Source organism: Saimiri boliviensis, chromosome 13 (assembly GCF_048565385.1).
Source record: "Saimiri boliviensis isolate mSaiBol1 chromosome 13, mSaiBol1.pri, whole genome shotgun sequence".
Classification (NCBI taxonomy): domain Eukaryota; kingdom Metazoa; phylum Chordata; class Mammalia; order Primates; family Cebidae; genus Saimiri; species Saimiri boliviensis.
In genome coordinates this window covers 87,906,113-87,924,276 of record NC_133461.1, presented here as the reverse complement: position 1 = coordinate 87,924,276, position 18,164 = coordinate 87,906,113, and the positions used below count along the sequence as shown (strand labels likewise).

At 49.3% G+C, this 18,164-nt stretch overlaps 1 protein-coding gene across 2 annotated transcripts in view; it reads right to left on the bottom strand.

The window, feature by feature from the left end:
* PRAG1 (PEAK1 related, kinase-activating pseudokinase 1) overlaps positions 1-15,921 on the bottom strand; it is a 60,533-nt gene extending 44,612 nt beyond the window's left edge. The window contains exons 1-3 of one of the 2 annotated variants that reach the window (XM_039461171.2): positions 15,320-15,921; positions 10,189-10,605; positions 5,502-7,324 (exon numbers count right to left, since the gene is read on the bottom strand). In XM_039461171.2, the coding sequence (XP_039317105.1) occupies positions 5,502-7,324; positions 10,189-10,518 (2,153 nt within the window). In that variant the 5' untranslated portion in view covers positions 10,519-10,605; positions 15,320-15,921. The other variant, XM_074383920.1, reaches the window with a different exon arrangement.
* Between the last annotated feature and the right edge of the window lie 2,243 nt (positions 15,922-18,164).

The following is an 18,164-nucleotide window of genomic DNA, read 5'->3' as shown; positions in this document are numbered from 1 at the left end:
GAATTGCTTGATCCTAGGAGGCAGAGTGCAGTGAGCTGAGATCGCACCACTGCACTCCAGCCTGGGCTGTAAAACGAGACTCTGTCTCAAAACAAACAAGTGAACAAACACAACAACTACAAAATGTAAGCAAAAGACCCGGCTCGGTGGCTCACGCCTGTAATCACAGCACTTTGGGAGGTCAAGGCAGGTGGATCACTTGAAGTCAGGAGTTTGAGACGAGCCTGGGCAACATGGCAAAACTCCATCTCTACTAAAATACAAAAATCAGTCGTGCATAGTGTCACACACCTGTAATCCCAGCTACTCGGGAGGCTGAGGCAGGACAATTGCTTGAACTCAGGAGGCGGAGGTTGCAGTAAGCTGAGGTGGCACCACTGCATGCCAGCCCGAGTAACAGAGACTCTGTCTCAAAAATAAATAGATAAATAAATAAACAAACAAACAGTGAGCAAAAGCCCAAAAATAGATTTAACCTCTGCTCCCCAGCAGCTCCACAGAAGAAGGGGAGAATTTAGTAAGTAGCAGATTAAAATTCAAATTCACATGAGTGATAACTTTAAAACAAAGATGTTGGCTGGTGTGGTGGCTCACACCTATAATCCCAACACTTTGGGAGGCTGAGGCAGGTGGATTGCTTGAGCCCAGGAGTTCAAGACCAGCCTGGGAAACACGGTGAAACCCCATCTTTACAAAAATATAAAAATTAGCCAGGCATGGTAGCATGTGCCTGTAGTCCCAGATACTCAGGAGGCTGAGGTGAGAGGATCACCTGAGTCTGGCAAGCGGAGGTTGCAGTGAGATGGCGCCACTGCACTCCAGCCGAGGTGACAGAGTGAGAATCTGTCTCAAAACAAAACAACACAAAAGAAACAAAGACATCACTCACTTTCTTGGGGAAATTTTTCCTTTGATTAGTCTCACCTGAGGCCAGACCATTTAGACACTGAAACCACATAAATCGGTCTTATTTCTTAGTCACCTGTCATGCTCACTTCCAGCTGGGCTCAAGCCTCTTCTCCTAATTTAATGTTTCTTTGTGAAACCTGTCTGCACTAACCAGATGATTCTCTTTCAACTGATCTGATCACCCAAAAGTTGTTAAATCATTTAAAATAGGGTTTGCATCTGTGAAAAAGCAAAAAGCAGAAAGCAATTTGGTTATATCACATCTTAATTGTTTCCCCAGCACTGCTCTTCTCCTTAATATTGGCCAGGCTAGTCCCAAACTCCTGACCTCAGGTGACCTGCCCGCCTCAGCCTCCCAAAGTGCTGGGATTACAAGCGTGAGCCACCATGCCTGGCCAAATTGCCATTAAGTCTTAAGCATGACATTTAAGCTAAGAGTCCACCCTTCTTTCCTGAAGTGTTTTTGTTTCCTAACCAACAGTACTTGTTGATCCTCATCTTATAACTCTGCCTTATATTGGGACAGGGGTGACCCAGAGACTCTGTGAGGTCCATCATTCTTCTTCTTCTTCTTCTTTTTTTTTTGAGTCAGAGTTTCACTCTTGTTGCCCAGGCTAGAGGGCAATGGCACGATCTCAGCTTACTGCAACCTCCGCCTCCTGGGTTAAAGTGATTCTCCTTGCCTCAGCCTCCCGAGTAGCTGGGATTACAGGCGGCCACCACCATACCCCGCTAATTTTTATTTTTAGCAGAGACAAAGTTTCAACATGTTGGTCAGGTTAGTCTCGAACTCCTGACCTTGTGATCGGATCGCCTCAGCCTCCCAAAGTGCTGGGATTACGGACGTGAGCCACTGTGCCAAGGTCCATTATTCTTAGTAAGTGTAACTTTGTGGATATAAAAGGTTGGTTTGACAGAAACAGGGACGGAAGTATCCAGGCCTTGCAGTACCTGCCCAGGGAGGAGGGTCGGGCATGCACTTAAACTCCTCCAAAGAAAAACTCTTCTGTGCATAAAATGAGCATGGAGAGCCTTTGTCCTGCAGGGCACTCCAGCAAGAGACTTCTCAGGAACACGAGTGGGAGTTTACAGAGGACAGTATCTCAAAAAGACAGATAAGTTACTGCCAAACATTCAAAACAGGACCACAGGAAAGCTAAGTCATTCTTAACATCTATTTTTTTTCCTCCAGGTCAGAATCTGTTTTGTAAAATAGGAGGATAAACAGAACAACAGCCAAAACAGAAAATCATTCCCTGTTCTTCCATCATGGCCTAAGGAAGATGATCTGTCTCTCCCATACCATGTAAGTGGAAAGGAATTGTGTCCTGCATGAAGCAACCCCTTTTCTAGAGGTTTGAGCATAGGTAACACACATAATGAAGCTGATCATCAGAAATAGATCTACTTAACAAATGGGCCCATGTGAAGAAATCAAGTTGACCTTGTACATTGCTGGAAGACCTTCCATGTTTTTACATTTTGGAAAACTGATATCAGCCTGCCATAATTACCAGTATGTACTGGAATTGGCACCAGATCAACTGTTGGCTGCATTCTCACTAACACTCTGATTTGCCAATACCCTGACCTACTAGATTTGAAGACTCTGGGGTTCCTGGCACTAACCCCAGAGGATGTAGTGAGTTCCAGAATTAAAAGTCGGCATATGTTTCCAAGCCTGCCCTTTTATCTTCTCATAGGGAGATTCCAAAGCTAATGTCAAAAATGCTTGAGAAATGAAAATTGTTCCTTAAATGAAAAGGTATTATAGTTTATTTTAAATAATATAAGATGCTCTTCTTTTTCTGTGTTCTCTTAAGCTAATTTTATTTTCTAGTTTTTGTTTTGTTTTGTTTTGTTTTTGTTTGTTTGTTTTTCTGAAACAGTCTTGCTCTGTTGCTCAAGCCAGAGTGCAGTGGCACAATCACAGCTCACGCAAACTCCGCCTCCTGAGCTGAAGTCATCCTCCCACCTTAGCCCCCAGAGAAGCTGGGATGACAAGCGTGTGGCACCATATCTGGGTAATTTTCATATCTTTTTTGGTAGTGATGGGGTTTCACCAAGTTGCCTAGGTTGGTCTCGAACTCCTGGGCTCAAGTAGTCCGCTTACCTTGGCCTTCCAAAGTGCTATGATTACAGGCATGAGTCACTACGCCCGGCCATTCTTTTTAACTCTTTTTTCTCCTCTGATTTGTTTGTTTTTTTTTAAGAGCTAAAATCTAGAACCTCCAAGATTCCCAGAGAGCTTGAGTTGTACGTAATCCAAGGGTTTTATCATAACAAACTGGGCTGAAAAAACTGATCTCAACCCAGATGCGAATTAAAACCCTACCTGAGTCATGTTGCTATGGTTATTGGGATTTCGCCAAGCCCTGAGATTCTTAAAGGAGTACGTTTTATTTACTTCTCCAAGGCTCAGGTGGCATTCCTGGGATGGAGCCATGCTAGGTCCTATAGGGTGTGGGTGTCCTTGCATAATCAACAGCCCAGCTGGCTTTTGCCTGCATCATAACTAACCTCTGCATGGATTCCATTGTTCATCTTATTAGGGGATTTCAACGGCAGAGTGTTATCAAGGTACTATTATCACCTCACTTTAGAGAAGAGACTCCAGACCAGGCATCCCCAAACTACGGCCCGCGCACGTGGCCCCCTGAGGCCATTTATCCAGCCCCCCCGCCGCACTTCAGGAAGGGGCACCTCTTTCATTGGTGGTCAGTGAGAGGAGCACAGTATGTGGCGGCCCTCCAACGGTCTGAGGGACAGTGAACTGGCCCCCTGTGTAAAAAGTTTGGGGACGCCTGCTCCAGACTCTCATTTTAGAGACAGACTCTTCTAGAGAAGAGACTGGAGACTCAGTTACAGTGAGTGGCTTATACAAGGTCACTCAGTTTGTAAATGAGAGAGAGGCAATAGGAACTTGGTTTTCTAGTGCCAATACCTGTGCTTTCCATTAATTTATCCAGGACGGAGGCAGCCAGATACAATTTGGATGTTTTACTCTCATGCCCTGCTCAATTTCTATGCTCCCTGATGTCCTATAGGTTCATGAGAAGCGTAGACTTAGGAGTCTTCCAGGTACAGCAGGAACCTTAGGCTGGCTTTATCATCTGTAAATTGGGGCTGGCAATTCCTACCTCCTAGGGCTGCTCTGAGGATGAAATGAGTTGTTATGTCTAACTCTTTTAAATCCATGCCTGGCCCATAGTGAGTGCCATATAAACGGAAGCTCATCTTAGCTGCTGAATCTATCATTCATTCTGGGAGTTCATGTGGCTGCCAAAGAGTCTGCAATCACCTGAGGATCTGGAAGATGACTGTTCTGCGTGGTGGGTGGCCAGTGCATTACCAGAACAAAGTAGTGGTCCTGAGAAAAAGCCCACGTTAGATCCCATTAGTGCCTGAGACGCCTTGATGTTCAAAGTCAAGTGTCCTGGCTGCTTCTCTCTGTGCTCAATTTCCTTGTTTCTAACATGAACCCAGAGGCACATCAGCTGAAACAGAACCACTGGAAATGACATGACTCGAGAAAGTCTGTTCAGAAAGGCTGCCATTTTTTGAAAAACAGTAGGTTTTTCCTTTTCCTAATAGGAATCAGTTTTGCTCTAATTGAGAGAATTTTCTTCCAGCATTTAAATCCCATGCACAGCTCAATAGCTTTAAAAAAAAGAGCATTTATTTTTCTTGAGCCTTTGAAAAGTACTTTAAACTGGTAGGAGATAGCAGGGAAGCAGTACAGAAAACAGTTTCAGCATGCTAACACGAAACTACATTTTTTTTTCTTTAGAAACCCACATCTGAGGGTTCCTAACCATGTATAAAGCTTCCTTTTTTCTGCCTTTGGCCCCAAGGCCTAATCACCATAGTGGTAACAGTTTATTTGAGCACATATTTATTTGGCATTAACTCTTTGCCTCCCCAAATCTTTAAAAAATTTTTTTTAACTCTAACTTCAAATATTTTACTATTATTAAAAAACAGGCTGGGCACAGTGGCTTACACCTGTAATCCCAGCACTTTGGGAGGCCAAGGAGGGCGGATCATGAGGTTAGGAGTTCAAAACCAGTCTGGCCAATATGGTGAAACCCAGTATCTACTAAAAATACAAAAATTAGCCAGGCGTGGGGTGCGCATCTGTTGTCTCAGCTACTCAGGAGGCTGAGGCAAAAGAATCGCTTAAATCCAGGAGGTGGAGGTTGCAGTGAGCTGGTATCACGCCACTGCACTCCAGCCTGGGCGACAGAGCTAAGATTGTCTCAAAATACATACATACATACATACATACATACATACATACATAAAAAATACAGGCACCAAAAAATGGCAACAACTTGGCCCTGCTTCCTGGAAAGATTGATTTCAAATCCCCAGTCCTCAGCAGGGCCCCACATGTAGGTTTGCTGGGTACAAAAAGGGCCACAACTCCTGCTCTCTGACGGCTGCACTGGGACCCTGGGGAACGCACATAAAGGCACAAGGGCCTTTGGGCAGACTCTGGGGCCTGGGCCTGAAAGCTTTCATGAGGGCAAAGGTTTCTGGAGGAGCCCTTTGCCTTGCTTACAGAGTTCCAGGCAGATAATAGTACTCACCTCGACTTTGGAGGCGGAGGAGGAGGTGAGAATGTCTCAATCCCACTTCTGTCCTTGGGGAACTCAAAGGCAAAAGAGGCTGATTTGCTCATCCCGGTCCCAACTTTGCTGTTCTGCCCAGAGGAACCATTTGTGGGGCAGAGACGGTGCCAGGTCGTGGTGTTTGAACGGGCCGTGGGGCCATTTTTGGTCTCTCTTCCCCAGCTGTGACTCAGCAACTCCTGCTCCACCTCCTCCTCTTCCTCTATCCGGCACTGACGACTCCAGGTGCCTGCCTGGAGCCTGGGCCGCCTCTGGTCCAAGGCTGAGGAGGCCGCAGGAAGGGGACACCTGGATGGGTCACTGATAGTGACACCGTTGGTCCTGCAGGGAGGAGCGGGTTCAGCAGGGCCTCGGGATGGAGGCTGGGGCCCAGTGCCACTGCTGCCAGAGCTCCCGTCACTGAGGTCAGCCAGCGGGGAAGCAGATGGGGACGCCGGGGACCCTCCAGGGCTACTCTTGGACAACTTGGGGGGAATGGCGGGCCTCCCCCTGGGTTTGCTCTCACTGGCACTGTGAGCATGGCTTTCCCTGGGGTTCAGCCCCTGCCCAGCTGAAGTCTCCTCTTCACCCACCTCGGAGTCCTGACTCACAGGCACCCGTGGCCACTGCACCCCCACTGCAGAGTCAGGGCTGCTCAGGTAGATGGTCCGATGGTCCTCTTCCGGGTGGGCTGCCATGACTGTAATGGTAGCTGCTACCTGGGGAGCTGGGTCTGGGCTGTCCTGGCCCCAACCAGATGCTGTTTTCTGGGCCCAGGCATTACCCGTCCATACCTGACCCTGGCCTTGACCCTGGCCTTGGCCCTGGGCAGCTGCTGCATGTTCTGTCTTGGCCTGTGGCTTGGAAGGCACCGGAGTTGGCTTCTTCCTCTTGGTGCTCTCGGCATAGATGGGTTCAGGCTGTGTAGCCTCCCTGGGGTGGGCTGGTGGCTGGGACTCCCCCATCGGCCCAAGGCATCTGCTAGAGGCCACCCCTGGGCAGCCAGGGTCCTGCTGCTTCCCCGGGGCAGCTTCCTTCATGAGGGAGCAGTACTCACTCTCGAGGTGGGGGATGAAGGGGCTGCTGGTGCCGCTGCCGCTGCCACAAGAGAGGCCGTCAGAAGAAGTGGCAGCCTCCGAGGTGAGGGATGGTTTCTTGGGGCCCAGGCGGGATGAGTGGGCAGTGGGGCCCTGGCTACAGCACTCCCTGGGGAAGCTCGGGCCCCGCTTCTCCTGCTCTGAGGGCCCCGCACACTTCCCCCGCTCCCAGCATGTGGATGAGCAGTCTCTGTCACCGTGCCTGCCCCGCGAGCCGGCAGCCTGAGAGGCAGCCTTGGCAACAGGACTCCCAGGGCAGCAGTCCAGGATGGAGCAGTACTCTCCGCCTTCACTGTCCCCAGAGGGTGAGCACCTTTGATCACTGTCATCTTCCGAGGGCAGGGATTCCCGCAGGGGCCCGGGGCTCTGGTGGCAGCTAGATGTGGCCCCGGAAAAGGCAGCCAATTTCTGGCGGAAGCTTTCCTGGGCAGAGGGCCGGTCTTGGTAGGAAAATGAGGGTTTTTCTTTGTGTCCAACCTTCTCATCCGGGAAGCTCACTGGATGGAAGGCAATGTTCTTCTCGCCATGGGGCTCGAGGTTGTGCAGGCCGACCATGGTGTAAGCTGGGGGACAGCGAGCATTGCCATCGGGGGAGGCAGAGGGACCGGTAGGCTTCTGTACACTTCGGAAGCTGCCCAGGTAGACAACGTGGGCATCTTCCTGCTTTGGGAGGGGAAGCTTGCCGGGGGCTCGTCTCCAGATGACCTACACGAGCCCAACGCAAAAAGACTTATTAGATTTTGTCATAGAATAAAAAGAGAAAGGAAAAGTGAGAGGGAAGGGCAATGACACTGTAGATGGTCTTCTGTAGTGTAGTGCAGGAGTGCCAGGGCTGGGGACTCAGTGCACGCCCACCTTCTGATCTCCCCCACGGCCCTGTGATCACGGCTGGGGCCCCCGCTGAACCATTTGTCTTCCCAGACACTGAGCTGCGCTTCCCACCCATGGATTGTAATGCTTTCGGCTTAAGTCTGTGAAGTAGGAAAAGAAAAATATAACTGAAAAAGATCACTTTGCGTTCTTCCTCCCTTGCAACCAACCGCTGGGAGAGAGAAGCTGTTCTACAGGATTGGAAAATGGAGTTTGGGGTTTTGTTTAATTTTTGCTTTGAGCCTGTGGGTTTTTTGATAACCCAATCACAGTGCATTCCTGAAGAAATCGAAGTCTTAAGTGTTTTTAAAACACACTGAACACACTGGAGCCAGGCGCCATGGCTCACACCTGTGATCCCAGCACTGTGTGAGGCTGAGGAGGGCAGGTTGCTCAAGCCCAGGAGATCAAGATGAGCCTGGGAAACATGGCAAAACTCGATCTCTACAAAAAATACAAAAACTTGCTGGGCATGGTGGTGTGCGCTTGTAGTCCCAGCTACTTGGGAGGCTGAGATGGAAGGATGGCTGGAGCCTAGAAGGCAGAGGTTGCAGTGACCCAAATCATGTCACACCACACTCCAGCCTAAGTGACAGAGCCAGACCCTATCTCAAAAAAAAAAAAAAAAAAAAAAAAAAAAGGGAAAACACATTGGGTGGGTGGTATGGGCAGAACAGGAGGGTGAGGGGTGGTTTCTGAACCTCGCTTCTTTCTGGGCTTTGCTTCCCACTATGCCAGAGGTCCTCTTTCTCCCACTTACAGCAGTGACCTCAGCCCGAGCCTGTGTGAGTGGTTGGACTCGTTGGGCTATGAGATAGAGATGTGGACTGGTCATTACCATTCCTGAAGTCATCGTTCCCTCCTCCTTCTGGGCTAAAGTCTTCCCTTACCCCCACTTTTAGAAGCAGCCTCAAAGCAGGGCCTGCCTCTGCCTTCTTTCCCAGGTGGTTCTGAGCTTAAAGAGTCCCTGGCTTAGGTTGTTGAAGGTTGAAAGGATTTAGAATGGTCCATAGAATGGGTGTAACCAACTTAGGAAAAAATAGAGCAGGCTGGAAGGGGACATCAAGTTTATTGCAACCAAAAGAAATGCCTCTACTCAATGAAGCCTCCCCTCATTTAGAACTGATCTTAGTTTTCGTAAATGCTCACACAGCCTTCCTGACCTACTCGCCACATTGGTTGAGAAAAACTAGAATGGGCAAAGAGGTCAAACAGGTAGCAAACAGTTCCTAGAATACGTCTTAGGCACACAGCTTCCTAAATGTGTCTAAAGACAGCAGATGCCAGCAGCCCCGGGCTATGTGCCCTCTGAATAATTACATTTTTGTAAAGGTTACCTATGGAATGAACAGAATGGTCTAGCCTCTAGGGATGTAACTGTTTTTAGTGATTCTAGAAAAACGCTGGTAAAAGCCAAGATTCAAAATCGGAAACAGGAGCACTGGCTGGGTATTAGATAATAGTAAGGAATTATTGTAAAGTGTGGGGCCAGGGATGGTGGCTAACACCTATAATCCCAGCACTATGGGAGGCTGAGGCAGACGAATCACTTGTGCCTACAAGTTCAAGACCATGAATTTAAGACCAGCCTGGGAAACATAGCAAGACCCCATCTCCACCAAAAAAAAAAAAAAAAAAAAAAAAAAAAAAACAAAAACCCACCCAAATTAACTATGCCTGGTGGCATGCACCTCTAGTTCCAGCTTCCTGGGAGGCTGAGGCAGCAGGATCACTTGAGCCTGGGAGGTAAAGGTTGCAGTGAGCAGAGATCGCAACACTGCACTCCAGGCTGAGCAACAGTGAGACCATCTCAAAAAATAATAATAATAATAAAATTAAAATTTAAAATTTAAAAAATAGGACAGGTGCAGTAGCTTATGCCTGTAATCTCAGCACTTTGGGAGACTGAGGTGGGTGGATCACTTGAGGTCAGGAGTTAGAGACCAGCCTAACCAACATGGTGAAACCTCTTCTCTACTAAAAATACAAAATTTAGCTGGGTACGGTGGTGTGTGCCTGTATTCCCAGCTGTTGGGGAGGCTGAGACGAGAGAATCGCTTGAATCCTGGAGGCAGAGGTTGCTGTGAGCTGAAATCGAACCACTACACTCCACCCTGGGCAACAGAAAAAAAGAAAAAAAAAAAAAACAAAACACTTTTAAGTGTGATAATGGTATTGTGGTTATTATTATTTTTTTTTTATAAACACTTGATTTTTGAAAGGTATGTATTGAAATGATGTGATATCTGGGGTTTGCTTTAAAATCAGGGATGAGGGGTCAGTGTGAGGGAGGTGAAATAAGATTGGTTATAAGTTGATGGTTGCTGAAGTTCATACTGAAGGGTATTGGGTGCATGGGATTCATTTTGCAATTACTGCTACTTGTGTATATATTTAAAATGTTCAATTAAGAAAATTTAGAATTTTTTTTTAAAAAGCTTCATTTTCGTCTGCCCTATGCAGTCTCCAAATCACAAAAGGAAATTCTGGGGGACTGGATTAATAGGTCTTAGCCTAAAGGGACAGAGAAAGGAGAGCAGCTACAGCGAATCCCAGGCAAGAGCCATCTCAGGGCAAGCTGAGAGGAAGCCATCCTGCAGGGTTCTTGCTGGAACAGCCTTCCTGGCTGCCAGCCAGTCACCAAGTGTTCCAATAGGAGCAGCCCCTGTAAAAATACCACGGGCGTTAGTCAGCCTCACCTGTGAGACTTCAGCACTCAGGCTGGCCTCTGTCCACACATCAGAGGCCTCAGAGCTCATCATGGTGGGTTTCACAGCAATTGTGGGCTTGGAGTAGGGTGAGCTGTTCACACCTTCATCTTCCTGGCGGCCGTTCTCAGGCCTGGGAGGCTGGCGCGGTGGAGGGGGCAGGCTACCCGCTCTGGGCTGGGGAGGGCCGGCCACCAGCTGGTGGTCGCTCCGCAGGCAGAAGCAGTTCTTGCAGGATCCGGGTTTCCAGATGTGCTCCACAAAGTCACTGCACGCGGACATTTTCGGGCTCTCGGGGTTCAGGCAGAGGGTCTGGTGCATCTTGAGCCGGCAGGGTGCTGGTTCATCTTGCGCCTGGCTCTCTGGCGTGGTCTTGTGGGATTCAGAGGTAGGTCACAGAACGGCTTCCTAGAAAGGCAGGACACTTTTCTGATTAGAGATTTGCCATGCCAGGCCAGGTGCGGTGGCTCACGCCTCTAATCCCAGCACTTTGGGAGGCCGAGGCAGGTGGATCACAAGGTCAGGAGTTCGAGATCAGCCTGGCCAAGATGTTGAAACCCCGTCTCTACTAAAAATACAAAAATTAGGTGGGTGCAGTGGTGTGCGCCTGTAATCCCAGCTACTCAGGAGGCTGAGGCAAGAGAATCGCTTGAACCTGGGAGGTGGAGGTTACAGTGAGCAGAGATCGTGCCATTGCACTCCAGCCTGGGTGACAGAGTGAGACTCCATCTCAAAAAAAAAAAAAAGAGAGAGAGAGATTTGCCATGCCAGACAATGGGTACATTATCAATTAGAGTCTCATTGTTGATCAGGGAGGAGAAAAAGGAAGGTAAAGATCAGGATCCCATTTATTTTGGGGCTCTTACCCATTTGTCACAAGACTCTTAGACTTTCTCTGGTGGTGTGGCCTTATCAGAAGCTGTGAAAACTAAACACAGCCTTGTCCCATGAAAAGAGTGCATAAAAGACATTTCAGTCCCCTAATATCCTGGGTGCTTGGGGTTTGGGGAAGTTCTGGGAAGAAATCACATAGTTTCAGATGAGAAGCCTGTTCCTCATCCATGTATTCCCTGCCACTGGGGGCCTAGAGTCTGGGATGTTGACCCAGAGAAACAAGAACTTTCGAGTAGTACAGCAAATTAAAACAATGGCTTTTGGAAAATAACCAGCAATTTTTGACCAAGAACTGTGTGAGAGGGGAGGCAGGTCTGGGCCCTGAAATGAGCATTGTAATCCACACTTCTGACCAAGTAGAGGTAGAAATGGTTGGGAAAGGGGAGAAGTGGGGTGTCAGCATGTCCTCCAGACCTTACAGGGAGGTCTGGCATCTTGAGAAATATCCCTTGCTTAATATACATTATTGCTTAATACTCGACCCTGTGATGCTGAGGTCCACAATGCTGGGTGCTACAGGCCAAAGGGGCAAACAGTAGCAAGACAAAGTCACGGTCAAAGGTGGCTGGATAGATGATAAGAGAGAGAAGAGATTAACGAAGAGTTATTTCCCAGTGATGGCTCTGGAGAGAAGGCAGTTGGCTTGTTCAAACAGTTCATTGCTTCTGAGAGTAAAACTGCAAGTGATGGTTTGCACCATGGTCCCTTGTAAATTTGCCATTGAGAAGGAGCTCAAAGGGTTGCAGCCATTAACCAATTTCCTTGAAATTCCCCCATCAGGTAGCTGTTGTCCCCACTTTACAAGTGGGGAAACTATGGCAAAAACAAGAACATGTACCAGTCTATAGACACAGAGAGTCTGCCCGTTCTGGAAACAGAAGCCAACTTTGTAGGCAGCTTTTCACTGCAGTGGTGATCTGCACATTGCTCCTGGCTCTTCTTAGCCTATTTAAAATAAACTGACTTCCCATAAGAATGTTCAAGAGAAAAATCTTCCTTAAGAACATAAGATGAATGGGTTCTCATTAATAGGAAACATTTTGCCTTAGGGTTTTCTCTCCACTTTCTTCCCATGAGGATCTGCTTGAAGTTTGATAATCTCTAATAAACTGTCAACAGACTAATCAGGTGGAATGAGCTGTGTACCCCAAAGATCATTCCAGAGTGTTTGGGGGAAGTGCTCTCTTTTCCTATCTCCACACTCACAGACAGGGGTGTTCATTCAACAAGCGCCGAAGCTACATGTGCCCCTTTTCCCCCCAAAGTTAAAAATGGGTTGGAAGTGGTGGCACATACCTATAATCCCACCACTTTGCGAGGCCCAGGTAAAAAGATCACTTGAGCCAGGAGTTTGAGACCAGCCTGGGCAACATAGAGACACTCTGTCTCTACAAAAACAATAATTATAAAAAAAAATTATCCAGGCATGGAGGTTATGCGCCTGTGATCCCAGCTACTTGGGAGGCTAAGGTAGGAAGATTGCCTGAGCCCAGGAGGTCAAGGCTGCAGTGAGCCATGATCACACCACTGCACTCCAGCCTGAGCAAGAAGAGTGAGACCCTATCTAAAAAAAAAAAAAAAAAGTTAAGAATAAAGCCCATTGCATCTTTAAGCTAAATAAATCCTCTGAAATAAAAGAGAAGTCTATTTTAGCAATCATTGCTAGGGTCTCACAGGTCCTTTTCTTTAAGAAGACTGTTAGCTAGGTTCTTCTCCTCTTCCAAATATGCACAAGTAGCAGGTTCCTTCTTTGCCAAGTTCTCCAGAAGAGGTCACTGGGCTTCAGCAAGAGGAGGAAACATAGCCAGCTTTTGTCTTTCTCTTAGAATCTCAGGCCACAGAGAGCTGTAGGCTTCCTGCTAAGTTTTGGGAAAGGGAAAAAGCAGAGAAAGTATTCTGGCCTTCAGGAACAGGCAGTGGGTCCCTTCCTGGGAAGCTGATGGGTGAAGACTGCCTATACCTTCCAGGCCACAGAAAGGACACTGTCAAGCCCACCTCCACTGCAGGCAGAGGATCTCATGCCTGCTCTGTGGGAAGGAGGAAGACAGCTTGGAAACCAGCTCTGTGTGGGCTCTGCAAGTTCCCACAGCTCCTCCTGACGCTGGGTTATCTGAGGAGGTGGGTGCCCAACCACTTCCTCAGGGGCCACCACAGATTCACAAAGCAGCAGTTTTGCTTGGCGACATCTCCATGCTTCCTCAACAGGCAAGTGAGAACACTTGACACTGGGGAAGGGATGACCTTAGTACCAGAGACCCTACTTTCTAATATTCCCAACCTCTGCACAGTCCTGGGAGTGTGGAAGGATCTGGATTGCTAGCATGGGGGAAGTTTCCTTGAGAATGTCTCACTGGTTTACGAGCACTGTTTGCTTCCATCCTCAGCTCTGAAATTCTTAGATGTTTAGACATGCAACTTTCATCACAGGACTGCCGAGGATGCAAAGATTTTTAAAGGGACGTCATTGAATAAAAAGAGAACAAATGAAGCCCTGGGCTTCCCGCTGTCATTGACTCACTGCATCCTGTTACAACTGGTTTCTCAGTCTCACCAAACAGAATTTACCACCTCGTGCAGCTAAAAAAAAAAAAAAAAAAAAAGAAAGAAAAAAAAAAAAGACTCTCCTGTGCCTGGAATTATCTCTTATTTGTTTTAAGTAAAAGATGGTGAGAAACACAAGTGGCACCCACAAAGCTTGCCTCGCCTTGCCTGGTGCAGCAGTGCCAGCTCTCCACAGCAAGGGGAAGGCACTTCCCAGCCCACATTCCTCACCTCTGAGGGGAGGCGGCCCCCAGAATTATGCAAATCCCCCAATTTCAGTAGGAGGCTGCAGTGTCAGATTAGAAAAAAGAGCTCAGCATTCTTTCTGATCCAAGTCTTGATAAAATGTCTTTGCCTCTGCAAACTTCTGCACCAGATTTGTGGCTACAGTTTGCAAGACTGAAGCTGTCAGATACACTCCCACCCCATTTCAAAAAAGTATCTGAAGTATCAAGGTGGCCAGATCTGTAAGATGAAATATTTAGGCCCCCAAGGGACAGAATTCCAGGAAACATTCACCTAAATTTTTTTCTACATGTCACAATTAAATTAATGCAACACCAGGAAAAGGAAATATGTATGGAAAGTGTCTGGACTTCAACACACTCCACTGGCCAGGGTTGACCAGGCGGAAAGGAGAAAGTGACAACTTTAACACCCGCTAGCCCCCTGCCTCCCCATTCACACAGAGGGCAAATTATGATATTCACCCAACTTTTCCTTCTTTTCTTTTCAATGCTGTGTAATCTCATCTCAGCGGGAGGAATGTGGTTTTGCACCTACTACAGTCGGAATCAACTAGACCGCAGGAGAGCAAAATAACTGCAGAATTCCCTAGGGCTTCCTGTCAAATTTCCTTCTCAGAATGGGAAGGGGAGAGGGGTTTGTTCAGGATAGGTCAGGCCAGTGATCAGGAAAGCCTTCGGAACCTGACCAGGCTGAATGCATTGCAAAGCTCCTCGCCCCTAGACCATTAGGCTTTGCTATCGGCCCTGCAAAACCATGTGCAGTCTGAGCTTACCTGAGAGAAATTCACACACCGTGAGCTGGCACTCTCCGCTGAGAATGCCCGGCCGCCTCCATGCTCAGCAAAGGATTCTATGTTCTAAGTGTGTGTGGGTCCCCAGATACCAGCAAAGGTTAAGAACGTGCTCGCAGCATGCGTTTCAGAGGGCTCAGCCAGGGCTCCAGAAAAGGGCATCATCTCGTTCCCTCTGGAGCCCCGCTGCTGCACACGCAGGAGCTACCCAGGACTCCTGGGTCCTGGTCCCGGTAGCCAGGCGGCCTCCAGTCTCTGCGCCTTGACAATACTCTAGCAGTAGAAAGCAGTCCTCAAAGCGCTTCAGTCTCCGGCCGCAAAGAGCAGCAAGCCCAGAGAAACCATCCTAACAGTCGTCGGTTCCCCCTCCTGGAACTCTAAGGAAAGTTTCCCCGTTTTAAAAAGCGCGATTCTCGAATGAATCAAAAACACCCTCCGGCTCCCCTGTCCTCCCGGCCTCGCGCCTCCCACCGTCTCGGGTACCACCCTGGGCGCACGCGGCTCGGGCACTGCCCCCTCCCCGAGCGGCCGCTTGTCACCCCGGGGGTCGCCCGCTCGGCCATCGCAGCGCCCCTCCAGAGCTCCTCTCTGCGACCACGCTCGTCAGACAATAAGAGGCCGAATCTGGAGAGCGCGTCGCGGGCTCACCTCCGGGCTGCGCTCCTCCGGCCCCTCCGTCGGTCTCCCGGCCGCCCGCCGCCCGGCCGGAGCATTGTTCGCGGAAGGTCTGCGCGCGGTGCGTGCCCGGCCGCGGGCGGGTGGCGTCTGCCTGGGCCCGGCGGCCGGGTGGCAGCTGCGAGCGCGGCTCCGCCCCCTCCGCCTCCGGTGACGCCGCCCGCCCCGGCTCCCGCCGCACCTCCGCAGTCCCCGCCGCGCCCGGCCCCGCCTGGTCCGCGCCCCGCCGCCAGGCTCTCGCCCGCTGCTACCGCCCGCCGGTCTCCTGCCCCCCGGGCCCTGCCTCCTCCAAAGTCTCCACGTCCGGGGCCTCCCTCCCGGCCCTACCGTCCCGCCCCCGACCGGCAGGCTCCGCCCCCAGCCCCAGACTTGGCGCGGGCTGACCCCGAGCCCAGCACCCGTTTGCACTCCCTCCTCAGCGGGGACTCCTCACAGCCCTGCAGGGGCGAGCTCCGGTGTTGCTTTTGCCACCATGCCTGCAGAGGTGTCCGGCATCACTTTATCCAGCTGGCCCTGCGGGACCCTGGGAAGAGAGGGAGAAGGAGCGGGGAACGAGGAAGTGAGGGGTCGAAAGTGGAATACCAGGTCAGGGTCCGAGGCGGGCTCTGAAAGCCACGTGAGCACAGCTAGCCTTAGCTCCCCCTACCCCTAGGAAGAGGGTGGCGCGGGACGGAGCAGGGCTGGGAGAACCGGTGGCGGGTTCCAGGTTCCGCTCAGTCCCTGGACTGTGGTCCTCTGGCAAATGGCTTACTCTTTAAACTTCAGATGTCTGAATGCAGAATGCAAACGTTGGACTGGAGGGAGCTGGCCTTCTATCATGCTTGGACATCCAAGTCTTCCGCAGGCCAGTAATACACCTGTTTACAGCGTTTCCAGTAAGTGAGTCATTCACTGAGACAGAACGAGTTCGAGATAGTCTTCAGGTTAAAAATCTTTTAACTGGGAGTATAATAGCTGAAGACCTATTCAGTCCTGTAGCTTAGTCTGGGTGTTTACTCAGGTATCCAGGGATATGGTCAAATCCCAGTGCCATGCCCGGGGCGGGGGCGAATTCAGTGAAATGAAACAAGAAGAGGACCTCCCCCCCCCCCAAATAAAACACAACACCTGCGGCTTCCCTCGCCCTTTACCCGCTCCTCAGAAAGGCAATTTATTGTGACTCCAATTAAGGTCCTCTGCCAGTCAGCCTGCAGCCTCCACCCGCTGAAAGGAGAAAGCTAGGCCCCCACCCCCACCTCCATCCCCAGATCCGCGACTTTCCTCTTTGCTGCTGTGGGTGTGGACAGAGGGGGAAGATTTGATGTTTGGCTTCTGTGTGAGGAAAGGGAAGAAAGGATCCGGGGAATTATTCCTCATGTTCCAGTGACACCCATTCCTCCCAAGAGGATAGAATCTGGAGGAAGGTGTAGAGGGATGGGAGTGCAATGGACATTCCTTAAGGATCTACCCAGCACTAAGCACTCCTATGAGGAGAGCGTCATTATACCCATTCTACAGATATGAAAACTGAGGCTCAGGAGTCCACACGATTTGCCAGGGCTCCTAAGCTGAAAAGCAGTAAGTAGTACTAAGTTTGGAACCAAAGGCTGTCTAGCTTCGCTGGTAGGCAGTTCTACTCTGGCACTCTGCCCTCCCCATCTGCAGGTAGACCAGCCCTGTTTTCTACTTTTCTCTCTTCCCTAAGTGAAATCATTTGAACAAATACAGGCTGGGCACGGTGGGTCACACCTGTAAACCCAGCATTTTGGGAGGCCATAGGCGGGCAGATCACCTGAGGTCAGGAGTTCAAGACCAGCCTGGGCAACATGGCGAAACCTCATCTCAACTAAAAATACAAAAATTAGTAGAGTGTGGTGATTGGTGCCTATAATCCCAGCTACTTGGGTGAGGGTGAGGCAGGAGAATCGCTTGAGCCTGAGAGGTGGAGGTTGCAGTGAGCTGATATCATGCCATTGCTCTTTTCAGCTTGGGCGACAGAACCAGACCCTGTCTCAAAAAAAAAAAAAAAAGAAAAAAGAAACAAAGAAACAAATAAAAAAGGAAAACTTTGGTTATACTTCTGCACTGGAAAAATACAAAAGTGACTTCAGAAAGTGAACAATTCATTTACACTGGGAGAGGGCAAACTACGCTGAGAAGTTTCTGGTTCTTGGGATTCAGGCTAAATGTTTCACTTCTTCCTCTATAAGAGAGACACTGACCTCACAGAATAAATAAAGGTCATGCTGAACACATAAAAGAGGCACTTACTTTTGCACTTTATTTTCTTCTCTTTACGTAATTTATTCTCTCTCTTTTTTTTTTTTTTTTTGAGGTGAAGTTTTGCTCTTTTGATCAGGTTGGTGTGAAGTGTTGAGATCTCAGCTCACTACAACCTCCACCCCCACTCCTGCCTCAGCCTCCCGAGTAGCTGGGATTACAGGCTCCCACCACCATGCTCAGCTAATTTTTCTTTTCTTTTTCTTTCTTTCTTTCTTTTTTTTTTTTTTTTTTTTTTTTGAGACAGAGTTTTGCTCTTGTTGCCCAGGGTGGAGTAGAGTGGCACGATCTTGGCTCACCACAACCTCCACCTCCTGGGTTCAAGTGATTCTCCTGCCTCAGCCTCCCGAGTAGCTGGGATTACAGGCAAGCACCCCCACACCCAGCTAATTTCATATTTTTAGTAAGATAGGGTTTCTCCATGTTGGTCAGGCTGATCTTGAACTCCCAACCTCAGGTGATCCGCCCGCCTCAGCCTCCCAAAGTGCTGGGATTATAGGCTTGAGCCATAGCACCTGACCTAATTTTTCTATTTTTAGTAGAGACAGGGTTTCACCAT